Here is a 21,464-nt window from a genome sequence, read left to right on the forward strand (position 1 = left end):
GGAGAATTTGACTGCGTTAGACCAGTAAGAGACAACCACCTTAGGGATTTGAAAATTTTCGTTTTCATTAATTTGCAATAATTAAAGAGTTGCCCGCAACTATAAAGAACGTTGTCTTAACTGTTAAGGTAAGCTATTCCTGGTAGACTCAGGGACACTTAGCTGGGGCGGGACGAGCAAAACTCGACAAAAATTGATGCGGACGAAAGAGTACAATTGTCGCAGGAAGAACCCCTGAAAATACAAAAGTATTTTCGTGCCCAATTGAGAGGCAGCATTGGCGGAGCTGTTTGGAAATGATATGAACAGGCGCAGTTCCCGGGGGACCTTCCCCCCTTACTTGAATCTTTCGTTACTTTAATTTTTACCGGGTTAACTGCATCCTGCCCCAACTAACTTCCCTTTGATCGCTAAGGATGGAGGTATGCTTGCCTGCGTAGAAACAAAATACATAGAGCAAGACACGAAAGAGGCGCTAAAAATATTCACAGTCATTTGACTGCTTATTGAAACAATGGCCAATTCACTCTAATAGATACGCCTGCAGGGAATCATGGAAGCTTTGTCTATCATCTTGGACTGGATATTTGTTTTGATGAATACAGCTGCCATGATTCCCAATTCCCCGATTCTCATATAAGGAATAGACCATATTCGTATTTCCAGTACTGGAGTGGAACTAGCTTGCAATGGAGGCTAATGCGGGGAGTCTTCAACTGCAAATGACATTTATCTCTTTTTAATGATAGTCCCAAGCCTGAGCCTCCATTTCAAGCTAGTTCCAGTCCAATACCGAGAATACGAACATGACCTTTTGGCCATTTGAATTACAAATTGACGAGCAAATCGTTGTGTGAATGTGCACAATCTGAATATCTTATCGTAATAATTTATCTTATCATATATCATATCTACAATCTAATAATATATGATTGAATATATGAGCAATAAATTAAATCCATTCAAATAAATTAAATAGTTACTGGTTTCAAGAACTAATCGATGCTGAAAACAATTATTATGTCCAAATATAAAATCAGGATTGTGTTTTTGGTTCTGCATTTGTTTAGAGAAAATCTACCTAAGACTCAAAGTATCTTGCACTGCATTCCTATTAATATGGACAATAATAGGTTCTCTATTCTAAAACCGTCTCCAAAAAGGATTGACCCCAATGTGAACAGGACAATGTTAAAAGCAACATAATGAAATTCTTGAATTTATGCTAATGTGACAGCTTTTTTAAAAAGAGCTCGCAAGTGCACATGCTAATATTGGATCAAAAACTCTTCATACGATGGAGAAAACTTGTTTCGCCCCGCAACTAATAGAAATGTGAATAAAGAGATAATCAAGAGCAGTTGTCAGTTTGCCAATGACCGAGTTGCTTTACCTCTGTTTCAAAACGAGTCTTGTTGCTCAACCTTTCATATGGAAACGAGTTTTCCCTTGCATGTTCATTGTCTTGAAATGAAACTCATTTCCATAGTCATTTCCATATGGAAGGTTGTGCACTGGGACTCCATTTGAAACAGACTGTTAGAAAGCAACTCAGGAAGGGCTTACTAGGTGTTGTAAGAGCAAAACCAAAAGTTATTTCTGTAGCAAGTCACAAAGGACACAGACGATCCAATGAACCAATGAAAACTTGAAATACAGGTAGTTGACGTGAATACGTCACAATTGGTTTTACTTTTTCAGCCAATCGTGTAGCGTAGCAATGCAAATTACTTTTAAACACTCAAGTCAAAACTGCTCTAACATGTGCTGTTTCCATTCAAAATTTCAGCACTTCGAAAGTGGTTCGCCACTTTGCAGCAAACGATGAATCCGGGATAGCTTATCTGGTAGTGGCTCAATATGTCCTGGGGAGGGAGATACATTAAAGTCTGTCCTATTTCCTGTTAATTCCTCTCCTACCGACCCCTCCTGGCTAGTCCTTTCTTCCAAACTTGAAAGTCTTTCAAAGGAACCAGGACGATGTAACTTCGTCTTTCCGTCCAGGAAATGATCACAATTCTTTTCCAGTGTGGTATCTCTCCTGTCGTCTAATGCACTAAAAGAATCCATAGTAAGATATTCTTGTTTAGGCAGGGTGCTACTGTGAGATTGCTCACAAGCATCTTTACAAGTTCTGTTTTCACCCATATGTTTCAGTTCAGTTCTAGAGGGGCATGCTGTTGTCTTGCCGAGTTGAAGAGGTGTCTGCCTACTCTCTCTATATTCACTTGTTTTAGCCTTGAAAAATAATTGCGTTTTTGGTCCTTGTTGGTTTGTTACATTCTTAGAAGCGGAAGTCCCAGCTCGTGAGTACTGTAAAGTACTGGATATCTTTTCTGCCAAAGCTATGCCAGGGGTCTTAGCTTTACGTCTCTTTGGAACGGGTGCAAGACTGTCTTCTTCATCGAGTCCCAGCTCTTTGCACAGTGCCAAGACTGAAAAAAATAGAAAAAATACATTATTGTATTATGCCAACATGAATTGGTTTTAGCATTTGAATTAGAATCTAGGAAAGGAAAATAGGAATATATCTCAGAGCAACAGTTTTGAACCATCTCAAGAGTGAACCCAGACAACAATCGTCTTTGTGTCATAAAAATTCCATGTCCGAAAGTAGTTTTTTTAATTTCACTGACCTGACCGATTGAAGATGGAACCTTCATCATCCAACCAAGAGTCCTAAAGGAGTGGGGTGTGTGTGTGGGGGTATAAATTCCATTTTCCTTCCTATATTTCGCCCAAATCCCAGTCTCATTCCCAATTCTTTCTTTGTGGTTCCAGTCCCAGTGTCCCAAATCCCTTTTTCCCAGTGAAAAAATATAGGCAAATCCCAGTTGCCATTTTACCCCCTTAGGTTCCTCGCTTTACACTATGACATTTGCGAAGTTGTGGAAAAGCAAAATCAGAAACCACTCTACGTTTTCTCAAGGAGACAAAAACAGAAAGTCAAAGAAAAAGAGATTTTAAAAACAAGTTTGAGTTCCATTTTAAAATCAAAAATCTAATTTCTGTTGCTTTGCCATGAGAGAGATGAAACATGCAGATGAAGGATCACACAACTAGAGCATTTTAAAATGTTTTTCTTTTTGTGGTATCTTTTGGAACATAGCAAGAAGATGAGCGCATTAACTATTGTAAAGGAGACTCTTGCCTCTTTTTCCATGGAAAAATACATGTACTTTATACAAGTTCTTTGCCCCACCTTTCTCGTCAGGAGTTGGTCGAGATACATGTGGTAGTTCAGTCAGTGTGGCCTTCTCCTCTAACTTTTGTTCACTTTGCACAAAACAATTTCCAAAGTGACTGGCGGCATGTTCTTGAAATCGCTCCTCACCAGAGTCATCTTGGTTACACGAGTCACACTCTTTAAGGCGAGTTAGGCCCTTCAGTCTAAACAAGGTGATAGCCAGTCACAATGAAACTAAGTAAAAGGTAAGATTACAAGAAAGGTAAAATCTGTGTTGGGGCCAAGTGCTCTATACTGCCAGAGCTTACTCTGGTTTCCGTAGCATAAGGGACTACAACTGAGGTGAGGTAAGGTAAGGTAGCTGTAGGAATATTTCTCCTCCCCCCTGGATAGGATGCTTAAGCCCAGTGCAGGGTTACCCTTAAGAAATAAATTCACCTGTACCCATTTATACACCTGGGTGGAGAGAGGTACTGTGAGAGTAAAGAATCAAATGAATGTAATAAGTCTGACCAGGGGGTGAGCACAGATCACTCAATCTGAAGTCCATGGTATTCACCATTAGGCCAGTGTGTCTCCCCTTCGCTAACCCTTTGTACAAGAGGTACACCATTAAAGTTACATATATCCCTTCAGTTTACTGGTGATCTGCACTTGATTGGACCAGTAGTCTGAGAATAATCATCTTACTTTTTCTTTTAATTTCGGGGAAAAAGGTTCTCAGTTGAAGAATGAAATTCCTGACACAATAAGTAATTGTTCCCGTTTCTGCGGTAGCCTCCTACACAGAAATTCTCATTGTTTGTCCCACACTCCTCCCAATGAGGAAAGATTGCAAGATGAAGCTAAAGTGGGCCTGTGTAGGAGATTATAGCTTGTGATCCCTATTGAAAAACATCCACCGTACACGTTGTTGGACTTGCAGAAATGTTGCATTTTGGCAATGGTTGGATCCTTATAGGCCCACAAGTTATGCTGTATGACTTGCATAACGAAGAAAAGTCAAGCTTAACTTGCGTAACTGTTTCCTTGTTCTAGGTCCCCCTAGGTTCTTCTAGCCTTGTTCTAGGTGTGTAACTTTTGGCCCAAGCGACTACCCTTGTACCTTGTGACCAGGTCTATAAGAGGCTTATTGTTAATCACAGTGTTTGTCAACAAACCGTTCAAAAGCGTCCTCTAATGTATCCAGTCCCGCTGGTGGTACATTAGGATAAACATGATATGGCCTCAGGTAACCCACCAGATCCTGAATCTAAAAGATAAACACACTCAGTGTAAACTGCTATAATGACTCAACAACTGCCACACATACTTCTTCTTTTGTGATATTTTTACGTTCTTTCAGTTATTATCCTCTAACACAAGTAGATTCTGTTGATAAAATGAATTGGGGGAAATTTAGTAGTAACACGAGTCCTCAGAGAGTCATTTGAAGCTCGGCCAAACTGGTTATACTGTAGCTTGCGATAATTGCATCTAAAAAGTGCAAACAGAGCTTACCTTGCTTGAAAAATCAACCACGATTTGCAGCCTTGCAAAAATATCAAAGGAATAACAGATTACCTCCTCCATTGATGCATGCATTGAATGAACAACTCTCCACAGCTTTTTATCCTTGTCATATCTGTGAATGAGGAAGCAAGGAAAATGCAGAGTGACTACATGGTTATGCTAAACCCTGGCTCTTACACCTATAAATTACCTAACGTGGCTCACAATGGTTTTCAGCACTTCTTTTTTGATGAATCAGTACTGATGCTGGTTTTCAGCTGATAATAATTATTACAATATGAAAAAACGCCAATTAGGGACCGTTCATTTTTTATGAGGGAGGGGGGGCTGGTGAGATTTGGGAAGCACCATGTAAAAATCACATGACCCCCCCTCAGCTTACCAATTTTTTCACATGGCCCCCCCTTATAGCGGTAATTTTTTGGGATGACCCCCCCCAAAAAAAAAATTGAACAAACAATATTTAGATTTCAACTTTTTTAATATTTCTCTATTATCCCCCTACTTCACGTTATTGTGCTCACTATGAAGACAATATTTACAATCCCTATACTACAGAGAGCTGTTGTTTAAAAAACAAATCAAAAGAAAGAGAAGTCAATTTCGGATCTCCTAGTTATGGCTCGCCCTGAGCGTGTGGCATTTGGCCTCTCATTGGCATCTTCCTCATCTGAATTGATGAATGCAAGAATGACGTCACTTGAGTCATCTTCTCCCCCAGAGTCAATGGCATCACTGTCATACTCATCATTGTCACTTTCATCCGTTTCACTGCTGTCAGCACTTGCCCTGTTGTCATTTTGTGTCAATGTCCTGGCATTTCTCAGTGTTAGTTGGCCAGCTCCGAGAGGACTCTTCTGCTGCAAGCATGAATGTCTTACAATTGCCTTTACTTTCTCACTCTTGCTGCTTTTCAAATGCCGCTTCAGCCCGAGGTGGTTCAAGTACTTGTTTAGTTCTGGAACTCGTAGCGTTTTAAGCTTGGTTAGATCTTCGCACAACTCAGTCCAAGGATAATCCTCATATGATTTATCTTTTGCGTCCCTACTTAACTTTGCCTTTTCTTCTGCTCTCTTTTTCCTTTTAAATTCCAGCACTTCAAGATGCTGAAGATAATCCACCACAAACTTTGATTTGACAATAAACTTATCTGCAAATACAGCAACGCCCTCTGGGTGAGATAAAACCAGCCTGCCACTTCCATGCTCTTTCTTCGCTTGGACCCTTGGCTGCCAGTCATCTGGATCACGCCCTTCTTTTGGGGTCTTCTGGTAGGAGAGGTAGTGGTATTCCGGTAGGCAGGAATGGTCAAAAACTGGTTTAAGAAAAAGAAGCAATCTTTCTAAGTGCGGATGGCCGTTCAGAAAGGGCGAGTGAGTTTTCCATGCCAGGGTACCAGTTGAAACCCAGTGATGGAAGAAAACTGAACTTCTCCATCAAAGAACACAGAGCAATGGTGGAAAAGTCGAATGTCATATTGAAAGATGTAAAGGAACACGATTCCACACTCTTTCAGTCCAATGGGCTTGCTTTAAAGCAGGGCGAAGAATTTGCTCACAGTTTTAATGTAAAACAGATCAAATGTATAGAAGCTAAGTTGACGAAGGTCACGCAGGACATGGAAGCACTAGAAAATAAGAAGAGCAATTATAACAGCATATTCAAGGGCATACTCAAACAGCACATCAACAAAAGGAGAAGGAAAAAAGAAAACCGCAGAATGTCAAATGAAAGAAAGAGGAAGCGGACTGAAAACAACGTCCAACGAGTTTATGGAATCTGTGTTGGAAACCCGCTAGGAAATGATCTTCCACAATGCCTTGTGTACCCTCCTAGAGCGGCCGTCCCGGAAGAGTGTATTAAGGTTGAGGATGTTGCCACGTCGTTATTTAGAAGAGATGGGCCATACGTCGCACAGCTCTTGGAAGGGAATTATTTCACCAATGCTGCAAGAAGCAGAATCACCACCAACCTTGAGCAGGAAGTCAGAGATTGTGTTTACACCTTCATGTACCATGAAGAGTACACTCTGACGGAAAGCATTGCTGCTTCTTGCAGCATTGGTGAAAGAGACTCCCATAGCAGCACAAGCGGCGACGAAGAGCTCGACGACAGCGAAGATGAAGATGAGTGCCAGTGAAAGTTGCATTCCAAAATAACAGCGTTAAATACTTTGTTTCAGTATCTACAAATGCTTTTTGTCGCCAAACGTTTTTTTAAAGCAGAAGGAAAGTTTGTAGTAAATTTCTATCCTGCCTTCTATGTTTATTCTATAGCAATTTTTTTGATATTCAGACATTATGCCATTTTAAAGTTTTACTAAAATATTTCACGTGACCCCCCCTTTTTCCCTTATTTTTTTGGGATGGCCCCCCCTCGAAAGCCATTTTTTTTGCATGGCCCCCCCCCAAATCCCACCAGCCCCCCCTACCTTATAAAAAATGAACAGTCCCTTATTTGTCAGCACATTATGGTCATTTTGGTGACATAAAAGGTCGCTAAGGAACCCCTAGAATGTCACTTTTGGTCTCAAGTGAGACTGTTCTGAAACGGATTTCCTAAATAAGTATATATTTACAAGGACTGTCTGCATCTTATACATCAGTTTCCTCAAAGATGGGTATCTCCTTTGTGGAATGACCTCACTAATCAGATCAGTGCACAGGGGGAAAGAAAGTCCTGTTCAGTAGCCTGAATGGGCTATTTAGGGATTTTCCAGTCCGGTTATTGGATTTTGTTCTTCACTTGCTGTTAGGCAAGTAAAATTTCTTGGCGACATTTTTGAGGAAACTCAAATTACAAATTTTTGCAGCAAATGAATTTTTTTGGGGCTAGTGAGAATAACCTTCCCGCTATTACATCTAACTACCTACGTCCTGAAAATTGGTTTTCTCTGCACCCTAGTGCAGTCTTCTACATGTACATGTTATTGTATGTTTTCAGGTAAGCCTGCTAAAGGTGAACTTACAACAAAAATTCTAAAAGTTGACCTGTAAGTGGATTTCTTAACTTTTAATAACAAAACATCTTCGATTACTGTTAATTCTTTTGTGATGAGACTTACAGATCTTTCAAAGATAGTAGCATCCAACAAACAGAATTCACAATGCAAATTATGATCTTCATTACTTCATTACTATTTAATTGTGACTAGTGACCACTGAAATTATTCTACTTCTTCATCATCAGCATCACCATCACCACCGCCACCGCCACCGCCACCGCCACCGCCACCGCCACCGCCACCGCCACCGCCACCGCCACCGCCACCGCCACCGCCACCGCCACCGCCACCGCCACCGCCATCGCCATCGCCATCGCCATCACCATCACCATCATAATTCCTTATGGCCCCCAGTGGGGCATAGAGCCACACTTAAAGTTCTTACTGACTTTAAAGACTAGTCTGACCTTTTAAAATCTGCAGGTGTTGGTTTTGTGTCACGTGCAACCCACATGGTTGTGGGCTTAATTCGCAGGACCTTTGTCTTAACAGAAGGATGAACTAAAGAACCACATGGAAGGTCCGAATCGCAGCTTCGTTTGGACTATGAAAACAGCAGAAACAAACTGTTATTAGCAAAGATCATGCATTTTAATGAGAAGGAGAGTAAGTGCGTTGTTTTTTATCATTAAAATGTCTCTCTTGATCACTGCGCATTGCATATTCCATTGGTGGCCACATTCTGTTCCAAGGTAATTTAGCTGTCATGAAACAGAACTGAGAACACAAATGTTTAACTTCATTGCTGGGTTACTCTGATTTACAATGAAGTTCAGAAATACGCCCACAAAGGGGAAACTGTATACTGCTTGCTTTAATTTAGCATATGACAAGTCAAACAAGTCCTCGTGCAAAACCTTTCATATGAAAATGAGTTTGATTTACTTGAAAATGAACCTCTCTAGGCAGAACACATTTTCATATGAATGGTTTCACACACAGACTTGTTTTGACACAATGGCACAAGGTAACTTGGGAATGGCCTACGGAGAAAATTAATAATAGTGGCAAAGTTTGGAGATTTAGCTGCTGCCATGGCTTTGCGGCTTGATTTTCAAGGCTATTTCCATTGTACTTCTAAGAAAAAAAAAAAAAACTGTCAGCTATGGATGTTAAAGCAGTTGGGTTCTGGAAGAAAAAAGCTGTATGGTGTATACATTCAAGTGTTCTTACCTGCCACTTACAGGCATGTATCTTGGTAGACTGGCCATCAGTTGTGAAATGAGGAGTCATGTCTGGGAGATACCTGTACATAGCCAGCCGTTCATCACTTACATGGATCTAAAACGCAAACAAGTATTTTAGGAAAAGTAAGATTTCAGAACACATGCAATGACATGCAGAGGTTCTACTGTACACAATAATTTCTGAGAAATTTGAAGAATGTATAATTTTTTATGTACATGTCTGCACCTTGGTCTTGTAGTTCATTGCCACTTCCTTCAACAAATATTCAAATCCATACATCCCTTTACATAGCAAGCTCACAGCATATTCAGGACCTCTTGAAAACCACCTGTCACAGTATGAAAGTACAATGTACATGTAGGGACAAAAAATCTGAAAAAAGAGGTTACTAAAAGAATGCCAATAAATATTTTGAAAGGTTGTTAAAAGGTAACATATATTAAATGGATGAGTTCAAAGGTCCGTAGCCATGATTATTGCCCATTCCTACACTTTTCAACTAGATAATGAAGCTTATGATTATCATGGCTTTTTGAAAATGACTGTTTTGATTAGATTCTCCTTATTTCAGAATTTGTCATTCTTGTCCACAGAGCCACCTGTGACAAAAATTCAGGATCTGTTAAGAGTGGACTAGCAATTTTAATTCATTTGGTTTCGGTTTGATTCAAAAGTTACTGAACGTTAGATACTTTCCTTTCACAAACCTGTCTATAAGCTCTATGATGGCATCTCTACTTTGTTCCTGTATTGTTGTGAGACAATCCTGTCAGTTAGGAGAAGCTCAAAAAGCAACAACAACAACAACAACAACAACAACAACAACAAATTAAAACAACAACAAATTAAAACAACAAAAACCAAAGAAAGACTAGGACAACTTATTATTCCAAGAAAACTGATGCAGTTAGCCTAGTAAATGCTTTACAAATGTGTGAGGCTAGGTCATTGAAAGGAAAATGAAAATCTTACAAACCCGACTTGGTAGTGAATTTGTCTTTGGTAAGCAAAATGTTGTGTCAATGTAAATGCTCTTGATATCTTTGATGCTGAAAAAGTGAAAAGGAATACCGTGATCACATTGTAAAATTTATTAATTCACCTAACATATGTGTTAAAACTTTAATAATATTTTCCTATACATATCAGAATTCAGAATGAAATCTTACTTCCTGGCAGACTGTATCAATAGTACTGGAGATATTCTTGTACATGTTAGTTAATTACTTTTAAGATTCCCAATTTTTTAGTGCCTACTTATTTTTTGTTGTCTCTTATTTCTCTTAGGCTCCCATCCAAATATAATCTAAGGAATTCTAGTGATGAACTTTTACTTAGTTATCCGCATTTTTAAATCAAATGCTACACTAGGTGACTGTTCTTTTACCTATGCTGTACCGAAACTTTGGAATGCGCTACTATTTGACATAAGAAGTGCCAGCACTGTCAGTATTATTAAAACCAAGCTAAAAGCTCACCTTTTCCCTCATTCATTTTTATCATGGTTGTTTTTATTATTGTAAATTTACTTTTAATTGTAATTTAAGCTTTTTAAAATCATTGTAAGTTTACTTTTAATTGTAATTTTAGCTTTTTAGCCTTTTTATTCCATTTTTAATCTTGTCATGTGCATTTGAACATTTTATGAAATTTGTGCATAATAAATGTTGTTATTATAAATTATCATCATCATCATCATCATGATAGTAAATAGTTAATAAATAGTTAGTTTAAAATAATAAATAGTTAATAAATAGTTAATAAATAGTTAGTTTAAAATACAAATGAATACATGTTCATGAAATATAGCTGATCGGATATAAAATACATGTAAAGTACATGCAATAGGCAATTAAAAAAAAACATCATTTGAACTCTGTTTTGAATTGAAGACATAGGTATTATTGATGTGCTGTAGTCAAACTAGATTAAGGCATTGCATCTCAAGACTAGCTCATTTGTTCTGATCATATAGGAGAGGGGCTGAGATTCAAGACAGAAAATTCCACATGGATGATTTAATCAGCATGATAGGGACAGATTTTATCTCTGATTAGTTTCTGTAGTCAATTTTCAACAGAGGCATTGCACAGATTGCTGTACATGTACATACACCTGAAGAGCAATGTTGTCATCAGTGAGTAATTTTCTGGGGTTGAATTATAGAAATTTCTCTTATGAAAGATGACAGAACTGAGCATGTTAAAAGTGATGTTCAACAATTTGGTGACTGTTTTTATAATTTCGTAAGTAATACTAAAAAAGAAAACCAAACCTTCCATTAGCATGGAAGAATGATATCCTCTTCACATCACCTCTTGCTAATCGAAAATCACCTGCCATTGTCAAAACAAGATACATTGTATAAAGTACAGAACTCTTTAAATAGGTACAATTTTGCAATCATGTAATTACTAATTAGCATAAAGCATTATGTGCTATTTAACTACTGAAAAGCTAACAAAAGTTACAAAATTTCCAATTCAGTTGCATATAATAATTTTGTTCACGAAAGATACAAATGTGTATATTCTTCATGTTGTTTTGCTTACTTGTATATTACAGAATATTTCATGACACCTTGAAAGTGAAGGCCAACTATCCAACTGCAATTTTCAGCTTCAGCATCCTTAAAATTACAGTACAGTAAATTCCAGACCTGTACGGTAAGGCAACTTTAAATTACCTGTGTAGAGAACATTCCCATGTGGACCTTCAAATAAGAACCTAGAAAGAGATGTAGTAATGGCTTACATTATTTGATAATAATTATTATTGCACTAGACCTACTGTAACATAATTGATCATAGGCAGCCAATGCAATGCACAGATGCAAAGCACACAGAGGACATTGACGAGGGCACCTGTTTTGTGCCCCGATACCATTTAAAACACCAGCTAGACAGGCCAACTATTATGGCCAGGCTTTTAGCCAGGATTTGAATTAAGTGGGCATCCAAAATGTGCTATATAGGGTCTGCGCAAATGAAGAATTTATAATGTAACATGGAAACAAATTCTTTAAAAGTGAGCAATTTGGCCTGTGTAGCAAGCATTCCTGTATGAAGAGCTTTTTCAGCATTCAGTCCATGTCCATCTGACTAAAAGCCTAAATTTGAGTTATATAGAGCATAATTTGCTGAATTTGTGCAGTATTAGACCATTTTGTTTTGTGACATTGCAGTTGTCATTGCTCCCTTAGGTTCCACTCGACTGCATTGTATGCTATATTTCTCATTGTTCCTAATATGTACATTACAGTACAGTACATACTCACATGACAGATCCAACACAGTGTCCTGCAGGCAACAGTGTTACACAAACAGAACTTTGCTGTGGAAATTACACAACAATAAATAACTCAAAAAAAAAAAAAATCAAACTGACAGGTTGCAGAGAAAAGGAATGTTATCAACTACAGTAAAGTACAAGGTAGGGGAAACTTAGAAAACACACTGTAAAGTGCATGCTTAAAGGAGCAGAATTTGTCATAATTTCAATTAACAGAAGCAAAGAACTAGCACAAGCTGTTGACGTAAATGACGATGACTAAGCAAACTACACGTATATAATTACGTTTTGAGAAAATTGAAAAGAAAAAAAAAAAGTTGAAACACTCATGGAAGCTTACGTAGAGAACTCAAAATATGCTGCAGAAGAACTTGCCTGTAGTTGTGTTCCCATAGCATTTCTAAGTTCTCACAAACTGCCACTCATATTTTTACAACTCTAGAGAAACATAGAATTATTTTCTATTTCATAATAAGTCTGACATTAAAATGCATGGGCATGGAACTCAGGAAAACTCTTGCTCTACCTTATCTGTCTTGTCATCAATAAGTGGAATAATGGTTTGCTGTTCCAATGGTATACTGCGCTAAAATTATGAGAGAAAATATAAAATTAATTTTTTATTGACACTATACGGTGCAAGGTTACATGTACATGTAGGTGCCATTTGAAATTAGTATAGTAAGTAGTAAAAGGTGAAGTTCTGTCTATTAGAATTCTCACTTAGTTGTGAGACGTAGAGCATTAATTAAAGGCAAAAGATTCACCTTATCAGTTTCTACTCTTTTGCTTCCCTTAGACTTAAAGCAAACTCAAAACGTCATAACAAAAACAGACCAACTATATTATCATGACAAGAACCAATATTATAGTACTAACAATATAATTTTTGAGATGACTGTATGATGGGTTGCACATCAACAAATTTTCTGTTGTTTCTGAACAGTAGAGAAACACAGTTGTGCTGTTGAAAGGAAAAGAAAATGTAAAACTGTTATCAACAGAAGAGGTGGTGGTTCCACTAGGATGGGATCTTGCACAATAATAAGATAATAATTACAATTATAATTAGAATAATTAGAATAATAATTATAATTATTATAATTATAATAATAATAAGATATACCCAGCTGTCGAGGATCAGGAGAATTCTTCAGTAACCAAAATGGAAATTTATAAGGAGTTCTTCGGATACTAAGTTGAAAATCTCAGAAATTCTTCAAGGAGAAGAAGAAGGGGAGAGATAAAGGCAGAATTTGTTAGTTTGGTTCATATACAATGTACAGTATATGCATAGTAAACTCTTTACTAAATTTCAAAATTTCAGATTTCTTTGTTCTCTACACCCGTAGCAAATTTGCTACTTTGTGGGTGAATTCTATCAACAACAGACAATTTCACCCGTAATGTCAACCGAAGGAAAAATTAAGTACACTCAGCCATAACAGGTGTTATGGGTTACTGCCCTTAATGACAGCCCTGCTGAAAATCCTAAATTACAGCCGCCATTTATATTACATTACATTACTTCATTTACCCTTCGATTTCAGAGTATCTTATGCAGCTAATATCTGTGAGCATTTAGCCATCATCAGATGAGAGACAGACCACCACACCGGAAACTATGTCCCCTACTCTTTTTGATTAGTGTGTGGGTTATTTTACGTCCCACAGAATTAATTACATGTATGAAGAGCTGTGAGACGGGGCCAACGGTTTATCGTCTCTATCCCAGAAGACTAGAAAGTCTAACCATTTGCAGATGTCATTACAAAGGCAGCACTTTCTCCTCAATTATTTTAAGACCCCAAGTATTGGTCTGGCTGGGGTTTGAACCCGCGACCTTCTGCATGCTAGTCTGGCGCTCTACCACTAAGCTAACCGGTCGGCCATCCCTGAAAGCGAAGAGACAACTCAGAGAGAGAGACATTCATGTGTTGCTGATAATTGTGTTTCTTGTATAAATTATCCATTCATTAAACCATTTCATTGTCACAACATCAGATGTGACAAATTATGATGCTGAGACAACAAAGGAAGTTTGCTCTCCGCATGCATTCTATCTATGGGACAGACAATGACCTTTGCAAGTTCACATAAAAAAAAAGCCCACTTGTGGAAAAATTTTGTCACCATTATACCCCTGTTAATCTGGCTTTTAAACTTCAAAATTCTTAATTTGAGTCTCACCCACGATGTGTAACAATTTTCAATTGTGGTCTCTATGGTCAACTCTCCAGATATTTGTCAACGCAACCAATGTAGTTCATGACAACAAACTTACAAGTATTATACTTTAAACTGCAACTGATTGATGAACCAATCATGTCACTTTCCATACATTCCAGGAAAAATCATGTGGCCTTGAACAGGACAATCAACAGTTACCTGTACACACGGACACTCTCATTTTTTTTCTGTTGAAGAGGGCAGCTCTAATGCAAGGTAAAGGTAAATAGCAGGGTGGGGAGGGGGGTGTTCAGGTACATTGTATATAGTTCTGGCATTGGTGCATGTACATAACACACCTTGCTCTTACTGTAGTTTATTTACAAGTGACAAACACACATGTATGACTGTACAGCTGCACCTGCCTGGACTTAAATCTGTGGTGTAGAGCAACAGAGTCCAATCCAGACATATGATCTACAGTGTATAGTACAAAAGAAAGAAAAGAAGGCAATAAAAAGTAACTTTTTCACAACGGAAATTTGTCTTTTGTTAAACCTTATCAAATGTGGAACAATCGGTTCTTTCTGTACTTTGTCTGTACTCTAGAAGAGTCCAAGTGCCACAGGTAACTAACTTTTGCCTTTGGGCAAGTGGAAAAACTTACTATTTTTATATAAGCTTAACTGTGCGTAACCAGGATCTCATGGTTACGAACCTTTGGGCTCCTTATAATTTTTCTGGACCACAGCCTTGACACTTGCTGTATACTGTCTGACAGTTTCTGCCAACTTTTTCCAAGTTACAGGTTCGCGATTTTAATCCTGTGATGGTTTCCTGGGGTATCCAATCAATGGAAATTAATGATCAGAAAAGCAATCGATCAATTGATAAAATTAGTTAATTGGTATTGATTGGTATCAGTCAATCAATGATCAATCGGTAGTCACACAAAAGCCATTCATCGTTTGCTATCAGTTGGCTAAACAAGTTGCACCCAGACTTCTCAACACAAGGCATATATACCATGTTGCACATGCTCGTACTACTGTACAGTTGCTCATATCTCGGTCGTTATTGTTCTTGTAATGTCGACCAAAGTAGCTTGTAGATTGTAAAATGTGACGAAATCTGCAACCAATCAATACCAATTGATACCAATTAGGCCATTGATTGCCATTGGAAAGTTATAGATGACAATTGACAAAAGATCATGTGGTACTCCTCGCCTGTGGCTCATGGTTCCACAGCCACTTTAACAATGTTATGACGCAATTTATGATCAATAGGAGGACAGACGCATAAAAAATGACGTCAATTTGTTAAATTTCATCAGTTGGACACGCCGGGGGGTTTTCATGACTGTATACTGAAAAAAAAAAAAAAAAGCGTACCTTTGTGGCAGTGGGAAAGGAAGAACGCCAAACTGTCAAGGTTTTCTTTTTCGAAATTGTCCGCCGAAATAGTGGGATACTCTCGAAACTTCCCAGTAAAAGAACTCATCGTTTGGAGTATGAAGTTTCCACTGGCGATCTCCTTCACCCACAAAAGTAAAACGTAGTACAGGAAATACACCAAATGTCAACTCATGGTTCACTGATCTATAAAACATGGCAAGACGCCAAGGAAAGCGCTAAAAAGTTTGGAAATCTTTGAAATCTTGGGATTTCCAGCTGCGATAATCAAATATGGCGGCTTTGGGCTTATGGTAGTTACCAGTCTGCCCGAGTTCTATATTTGGCCAACATGGCCAAATTTAGTCAATGACATCAACCCAACAACTGCTCTGTGTACGTCTACTACTTCACACTATGAACAAGGAGCTTTTTCTCAGAAAGCAGTATTGTTTCGTTTCCGCAAAGATATTCAAAGTCTGAGAAAGGCCGGGTTTTGATGTCCTGTGCATGAGAAGTCCTGGGGTGAGGGGGATATGTGCTAATGCGCCGCTTTGCTTCGCACTGATCCGTTCAGTTGCCAGGGCCTGGGGGTTTTCGTCCAGGTGAGGTTTAGTACTGAACCTATTGTAAAAGAGAAAGGGCTAATTAATTTAAGTTGTCTACACATGTATCAGTTATTACAGTCAACGCGCTTCGAAATGTATTTACTTGTGATACTTCACTTTGATTCTGCCCTAGGGGAGGGGGGTGCTCCCTTATATCGGCTATATAGGTACAGTATAGTTATTATTTTATTAATTTTATTCAATCTTCGTATTCTTTTTTTTCTCAACAGTAATGACTGAAAACCTGTTCCATTCTGACACATTAGCAGGATACATCCATAATGTATCGCCACTATACCATGACACAGTATTTCGAGTCCCAGATCCAACAGGAGACTGAAACTGTCAGAGCAGTCTGTTTATCCCCCCAAAAAAGGAAACAATTTGCTGCCTTTGACCACAACAAGAGTCCTGTTAAAATAAAGAAGTTTAAAATTGACACGACATCAAATGCCAAAGATGTCCCAGTGGGAGATGATGTATCTGTTGAAGATTGTCCCAATATCAACTTTCAGAAATCAGAGTTGGCTTCAACAATGAATATTGCAGTGGCAAAAACTGTTTGTGTAGGTCAACATGTTACAGTAAAGGCTAAAGTAGCTAACCTTACCGAAGTAAAGAAAGACAACTCTGGCAGGTTCAACAGGGTACATGCAGTACTTGTAGACCCATCAAGTTCTATAAAACTGATTCTTTGGGAAAGTTTTGTGAACAGTGTGGTAGCTGGAAGTGCTTATTTATTCCATAATCTAATTGTTCGTAAAGACAAGTTCAATGATGAAATATATCTCAATACAACAAAGTCTGGAACAGCAGTAAATATGACAGATGACTTCAAAGAGATGCTTGCAGTTGCTCCACAAGCACCAGCAGAGTATCTTACCACAACTGCAACTGGAGAAATTGTCGGAGTAGAAACTGTAACAAAATACATGTCCTGTTACAGGTGCAACAAAAAAATTCGACCAACGACATCACTTATCACAGAATGCCAAAACTGTCATCTAAAACAAAAAGTAGCATCCACTAAAATGCATTGATATGCCACTGTATTGTTTAAGAATGATAATAACGAAGACTTCCTTCTTACAGTCTTCAATACAACCATTGCAGAAATCAGTTCTTTTAAAAAAGAAATTACTAAGCTCACCAAGGATGACATAACAACAAATTTCCTTTCCCTACCATCTGTGATCACAGTTACCTTCAACAAGACCAAGATTATAACAAAAATTGTAACGAAGTAACTGACAAAACATGACATGGAGATCTGCCTTTTAAAACTGCTTGCCACTGAAAGAAAAAAGGTTTATTTTCACTGACACTAACATTTTAAGTTGTGTTGCCACATGGATTACAGTTCGCTATAAAAATATTTTTTTTCTAGTTATAGCCTGGAAATTGTAATTACCCACTTGAGTTGAACGTTTACTTCAGTGATGTTAGGTTTCAGTTACTGTTATTTAAAAGTACCTAGTAGTTATAACAGATACAAAAACTACCAACTTTCAAAACACTCAGTGAGATATCTCCTTCAATTAAATTTAACTTTATCATAGCATAAGCAATACCATAAATTTATTAACGTAACATTCAAAGAATTATGTGCTGTTTATGGGCTTAACAATAATTTATTATTTTAACTGTTTATATTGTCAGCTACCAAATGTTGTTGTTCACCCAACAGTTGTTTTTAAAGCCCTTATATTGTTAACTGCCTGTTACAGTTGTTTCTATTGTGAAGTATAGAGTCAATAAAGTACATGGTTTCTTGCTTACTGATAGTACATAGTACACATTCTCTTCCCACTAAAATTTCAACACATCAATGCCATACCTTATGCCAAGAAACAGGCTAGAAAGTGCCCTTAGAGTTATTCCCTGATCCCCAATAAGCATTTCACAAAAATACTACTAAGTACTAACTATCCAAATGCTATCTTCAGTGCGATGCCTATTGCAGCGGACACAAGTACCCATTGGGTACCTATTTTTAAAAGAGATGCTACTGGTATGGCTAAAGAGGCTACAAGACCAAATTTCAACTTATTTTTAGTAGCATACAAGTTTTTTGAGATAGCAGAATTTTCTGTTGTAGCTTATAACTTTCTGACTGAGTTTATGAATCAGTGAGAAATACCTTTAGAACTTTGTTCCTTTTTTAATGAGAAAACATAACAGAAACTGATTGAATAAAAGATATGTTTACTTATTCTTGGTTGCCTCTTACTGTACAGTATAAAATTAATTACCTGCCAAAAGATTAGATTGTTCTCCTGGAATTTAAAACTCTAACTGTGGGTCCCCAACGTTTTTCTTCTGGATCCTCAACCTTAGGTTGAAGGAGTCAAAGGGACTCCCAAAGGAAAAATTGTAGGGAAAACCCTGAGCATCTAAAGTAAAGTTCTAGTTCAAGTACTAAATCTAAATTCTAGACATTTTGAGGGAGCGGGGATAAATATTCCACTATAAACCTGTGAGCGGGAACTCCACTACGAAGTAATGTAGATGTTTAATTCCATTTGAGCCAGATTGCAGTCCACACTCATCACAATGTGATATTTAATTCCAGCATTTTTTTGTATGTGTGTGTGCAGTGGTGTAATATCAACGACATAAACTGAAGTATTTCTGTATTTCTGGACCCCATGATGGTAAGGGTTACCTTTTTGAACAGTTTCGGGACCGTTTTGTTTGCACTTAACTGACAGAGTTATAGCACATTGTATAGTGAGCACAGTATGTACAGCGCTTTTCCATTACGTTAAGGTTGAGGAATTGACCTCTCTCCTAATAACTTATTACTAGAAGAGGTCTGCTTCAGTTTCAAAAAAAGCAACTGGCATTGTTTATCACAGTGAATACTGGATAGGTCCCTCGGCAGAATTGAGAATCATCACATGTCTTTGGTCTATATTTGAAACTAATAATTTATGTTTTCGTCTCCTCATAATCACCCTCAGACTTTTGTTTTGATCTTCTAGACTTTACTGCTTAAATAATGGGCCCAATCAAGTATTTGTGATGGAGATTGTGCCAGAAATTTGACTTTACTTATTTTGCTGCCCTTCTTGTAATTTCTGGCACTAAGTTTTTTGCCACCTCTAAAACAGTTTTCAAACAGTTCATGCTCCTCTCTTGCACCAAGAATTTCCATTTGAAATAAGAACTATTAAACACTGCATTCATCTGAATTTATTTTAACCTTCCTTATTGTCTTACTTAACTATCCTTTCATTACAGGAACTAGCCACTGATAAGCAACAATTTAGGCCAAATTTGATGTATTAAAATCCTTACTCACCTCTTTGCCTTATAAGAGGAATAAATCAAATATCTTTTCGGCTTAATACAACTTCTTGTTATTCTCCAAAGCCTTGGAGCAAAGTATCAGCATTGGCCTATTTCAACATTGTGGAGGTTCTGTTGACTCAAGTTTACCCAGCAAGTAAAAGTCAGTTGTCTGGATGAATGACTATATTTTCTGTCTACGTCATTACCAGCTAGCACACACATACAGGTCTATTTAACATCTCCCTTTGCAGGTGAGTGTATGGCAGTCCTATTCTAATATCCAGAAGTATGACACAGTTCTTCCACCACCCAGATAAAACTAATGCTTATCACTAGTACAAATTATGCCAAAGCATGTAAGGGGTGGGGGTGCCCATGCTCATTAAGGAGCAGTGAGGCATTGAAAATGCCCCATTTTGGCATTATTTAGTGTTCATTATAATAATTCACTCTAATTTACTGTCACAGCCTCATAAGCCCAGACTAATCATAACATGCCCTGAACTACAGTCAATACAGAGTATTGGACACAAATAAAAAATTTTAGTTTGATTTAGATAGAAAGCTGGATCCTTAGGGAAAAAATTGAATCAAATCGGTTGCCATGGTTACATAAATGCAAACTAGAAAATACCACATGGTATTCTATTTTCCTCATTTATTCAATTTCCAGCAATAGAAATCAGATCAGTTTTTTCTCATACAAAGGTTATAGATAGTTGATTAAAATCAAATGTAATTTTACCGTCACGTCAGTAAAATAGGCTGATTTAGCAAGAGAACGGGAACGTCACTTGACGACGGCGCGCGCAGTACAAATACCCAAAAATGGTCAGATGATGACTGCAGGGCGCGCGGAATAACCTGGATTCTGTTCTAATTTGACCATATTTGGGTATTTGTACTGCGCGCGCCGTCGTCAAGTGACGTTTCCGTTCTCTTGCTAAATCAGCCTAATATAGTTAATGGAACGTGACGCTCGTAATCAGTAAGCCTTTCATGGCGGCGTTGTTTTCAATTAAGCTATTGTGTAGGCAAGCTCCCAAGGCCAAGCAGACTCTGAGATACATTGTATTCTAGCTCAAACATTATGGCTTTGTTACCTCTAGCATATTATAACGATCGATAGCATTGGCCAAAAATATTAAAGCACTATTCATGGCTAAGAGTATACACGTGTAATGCTAAGCTGTCCGGTAGTACAGCTCTTTCTACTGGCTTTCCCAGCAGACAAGCGTCTAGCTATAAAAGCTCAAACAAACTGTTCAGAGTTCACTTTGGTGTTCTGTTGTACAGCGCAGTTAGCACTTGCTATACTATTGTTAAAAATTTTCATGGCTGACCGCTCACGCCGTGCTTTGTACACAAACCCGGGAGAGGATCTCTCAAAGCTTTCCAGCGAAGTCCTTAAACTCCGTTTACAAGCCCTAAATCTTCCAATCACGGGCTCTAAAGGACACCTACTTAGCTGTCTCAAGCGGGCTACGCAGGGTAACGCGGCTGCACCACGGCGAAAGCCACAAAAACGTCTGTCTCAGCCCAAAGCTCGGCGTGGGCGCTCAGCGAAAAGGACCGCCATCGAGTCAAGACCATCTGACGAAGCTGTAAACCTTCTACGCAGTCTGCGCAGCGACTTCCCCCAAGCGTCTTGGCTACGTTGCCTATGAATATCGCCCGCTACCAATACTCTTGTCCGATCCAGCACGTGCTGTCTTGCAGTCAGCTCGTAGTGCTGGGGAGATAAGTGAGGTTCTTGTTCCACGCAATCTCCGGAAGTCGCACAGGCTTACCTAATGCAAGGCAGTGCTCCCCCATTA

The 21,464-nt window shown here is 38.3% G+C and overlaps 2 protein-coding genes across 8 annotated transcripts; one reads left to right on the plus strand and one right to left on the minus strand.

Annotated features, from left to right (window-relative positions):
- Positions 1-40: 40 nt before the first annotated feature.
- Positions 41-16,053, minus strand: LOC149096559 (protein artemis-like). Of its 7 annotated transcripts, none has more exons than XM_089281068.1 (16): positions 15,746-16,053; positions 14,777-14,828; positions 13,062-13,146; positions 12,709-12,768; positions 12,169-12,224; positions 11,578-11,618; positions 11,167-11,227; positions 9,868-9,940; positions 9,599-9,636; positions 9,117-9,219; positions 8,877-8,984; positions 8,111-8,247; positions 4,751-4,811; positions 4,348-4,439; positions 3,203-3,390; positions 41-2,435 (listed from the first exon to the last, which is right to left on the minus strand). In XM_089281068.1, exons 1-16 carry the CDS (start codon positions 15,852-15,854, stop codon positions 1,786-1,788), a joined length of 1,914 nt encoding a protein of 637 aa, XP_089137194.1. In that variant the 5' UTR covers positions 15,855-16,053; the 3' UTR covers positions 41-1,785. The 7 variants fall into 7 exon arrangements, with proteins under 7 accessions (XP_089137194.1, XP_089137193.1, XP_089137199.1 ...); XM_089281067.1 differs by having other exon boundaries at positions 4,688-4,811; XM_089281073.1 differs by lacking the exon at positions 14,777-14,828 and adding an exon at positions 15,070-15,188 and having other exon boundaries at positions 4,688-4,811.
- A 581-nt stretch (positions 16,054-16,634) lies between these two features.
- On the plus strand, positions 16,635-18,123 carry LOC110062575 (uncharacterized). Its single transcript, XM_020769498.2, has one exon. It carries the CDS (start codon positions 16,635-16,637, stop codon positions 17,391-17,393), a length of 759 nt encoding a protein of 252 aa, XP_020625157.2. The 3' UTR covers positions 17,394-18,123.
- Positions 18,124-21,464: the final 3,341 nt, after the last annotated feature.

The sequence above is a fragment of the Orbicella faveolata genome, unplaced genomic scaffold (genome assembly GCF_042242905.1).
Source record: "Orbicella faveolata isolate gen_17 unplaced genomic scaffold, um_ofav_v1 contig_48, whole genome shotgun sequence".
NCBI classification, from domain to species: Eukaryota; Metazoa; Cnidaria; class Anthozoa; order Scleractinia; family Merulinidae; genus Orbicella; species Orbicella faveolata.

Bases quoted from the DNA above. Each gene is read 5' to 3' on its own strand.
- LOC149096559 (XM_089281067.1), bottom strand. From the start codon at position 15,854: ATGAGTTCTTTTACTGGGAAGTTTCGAGAGTATCCCACTATTTCGGCG. The intron at 12,225-12,708 runs GTAGAGCAAGAG...TAATTTCCACAG, and splicing joins TTGATGACAAGACAGATAAG to CAAAGTTCTGTTTGTGTAAC. The intron at 11,619-12,168 runs GTGAGTATGTAC...ATCTCTTTCTAG, and splicing joins CACTGTGTTGGATCTGTCAT to GTTCTTATTTGAAGGTCCAC.
- LOC110062575 (XM_020769498.2), top strand. From the start codon at position 16,635: ATGTATCGCCACTATACCATGACACAGTATTTCGAGTCCCAGATCCAA.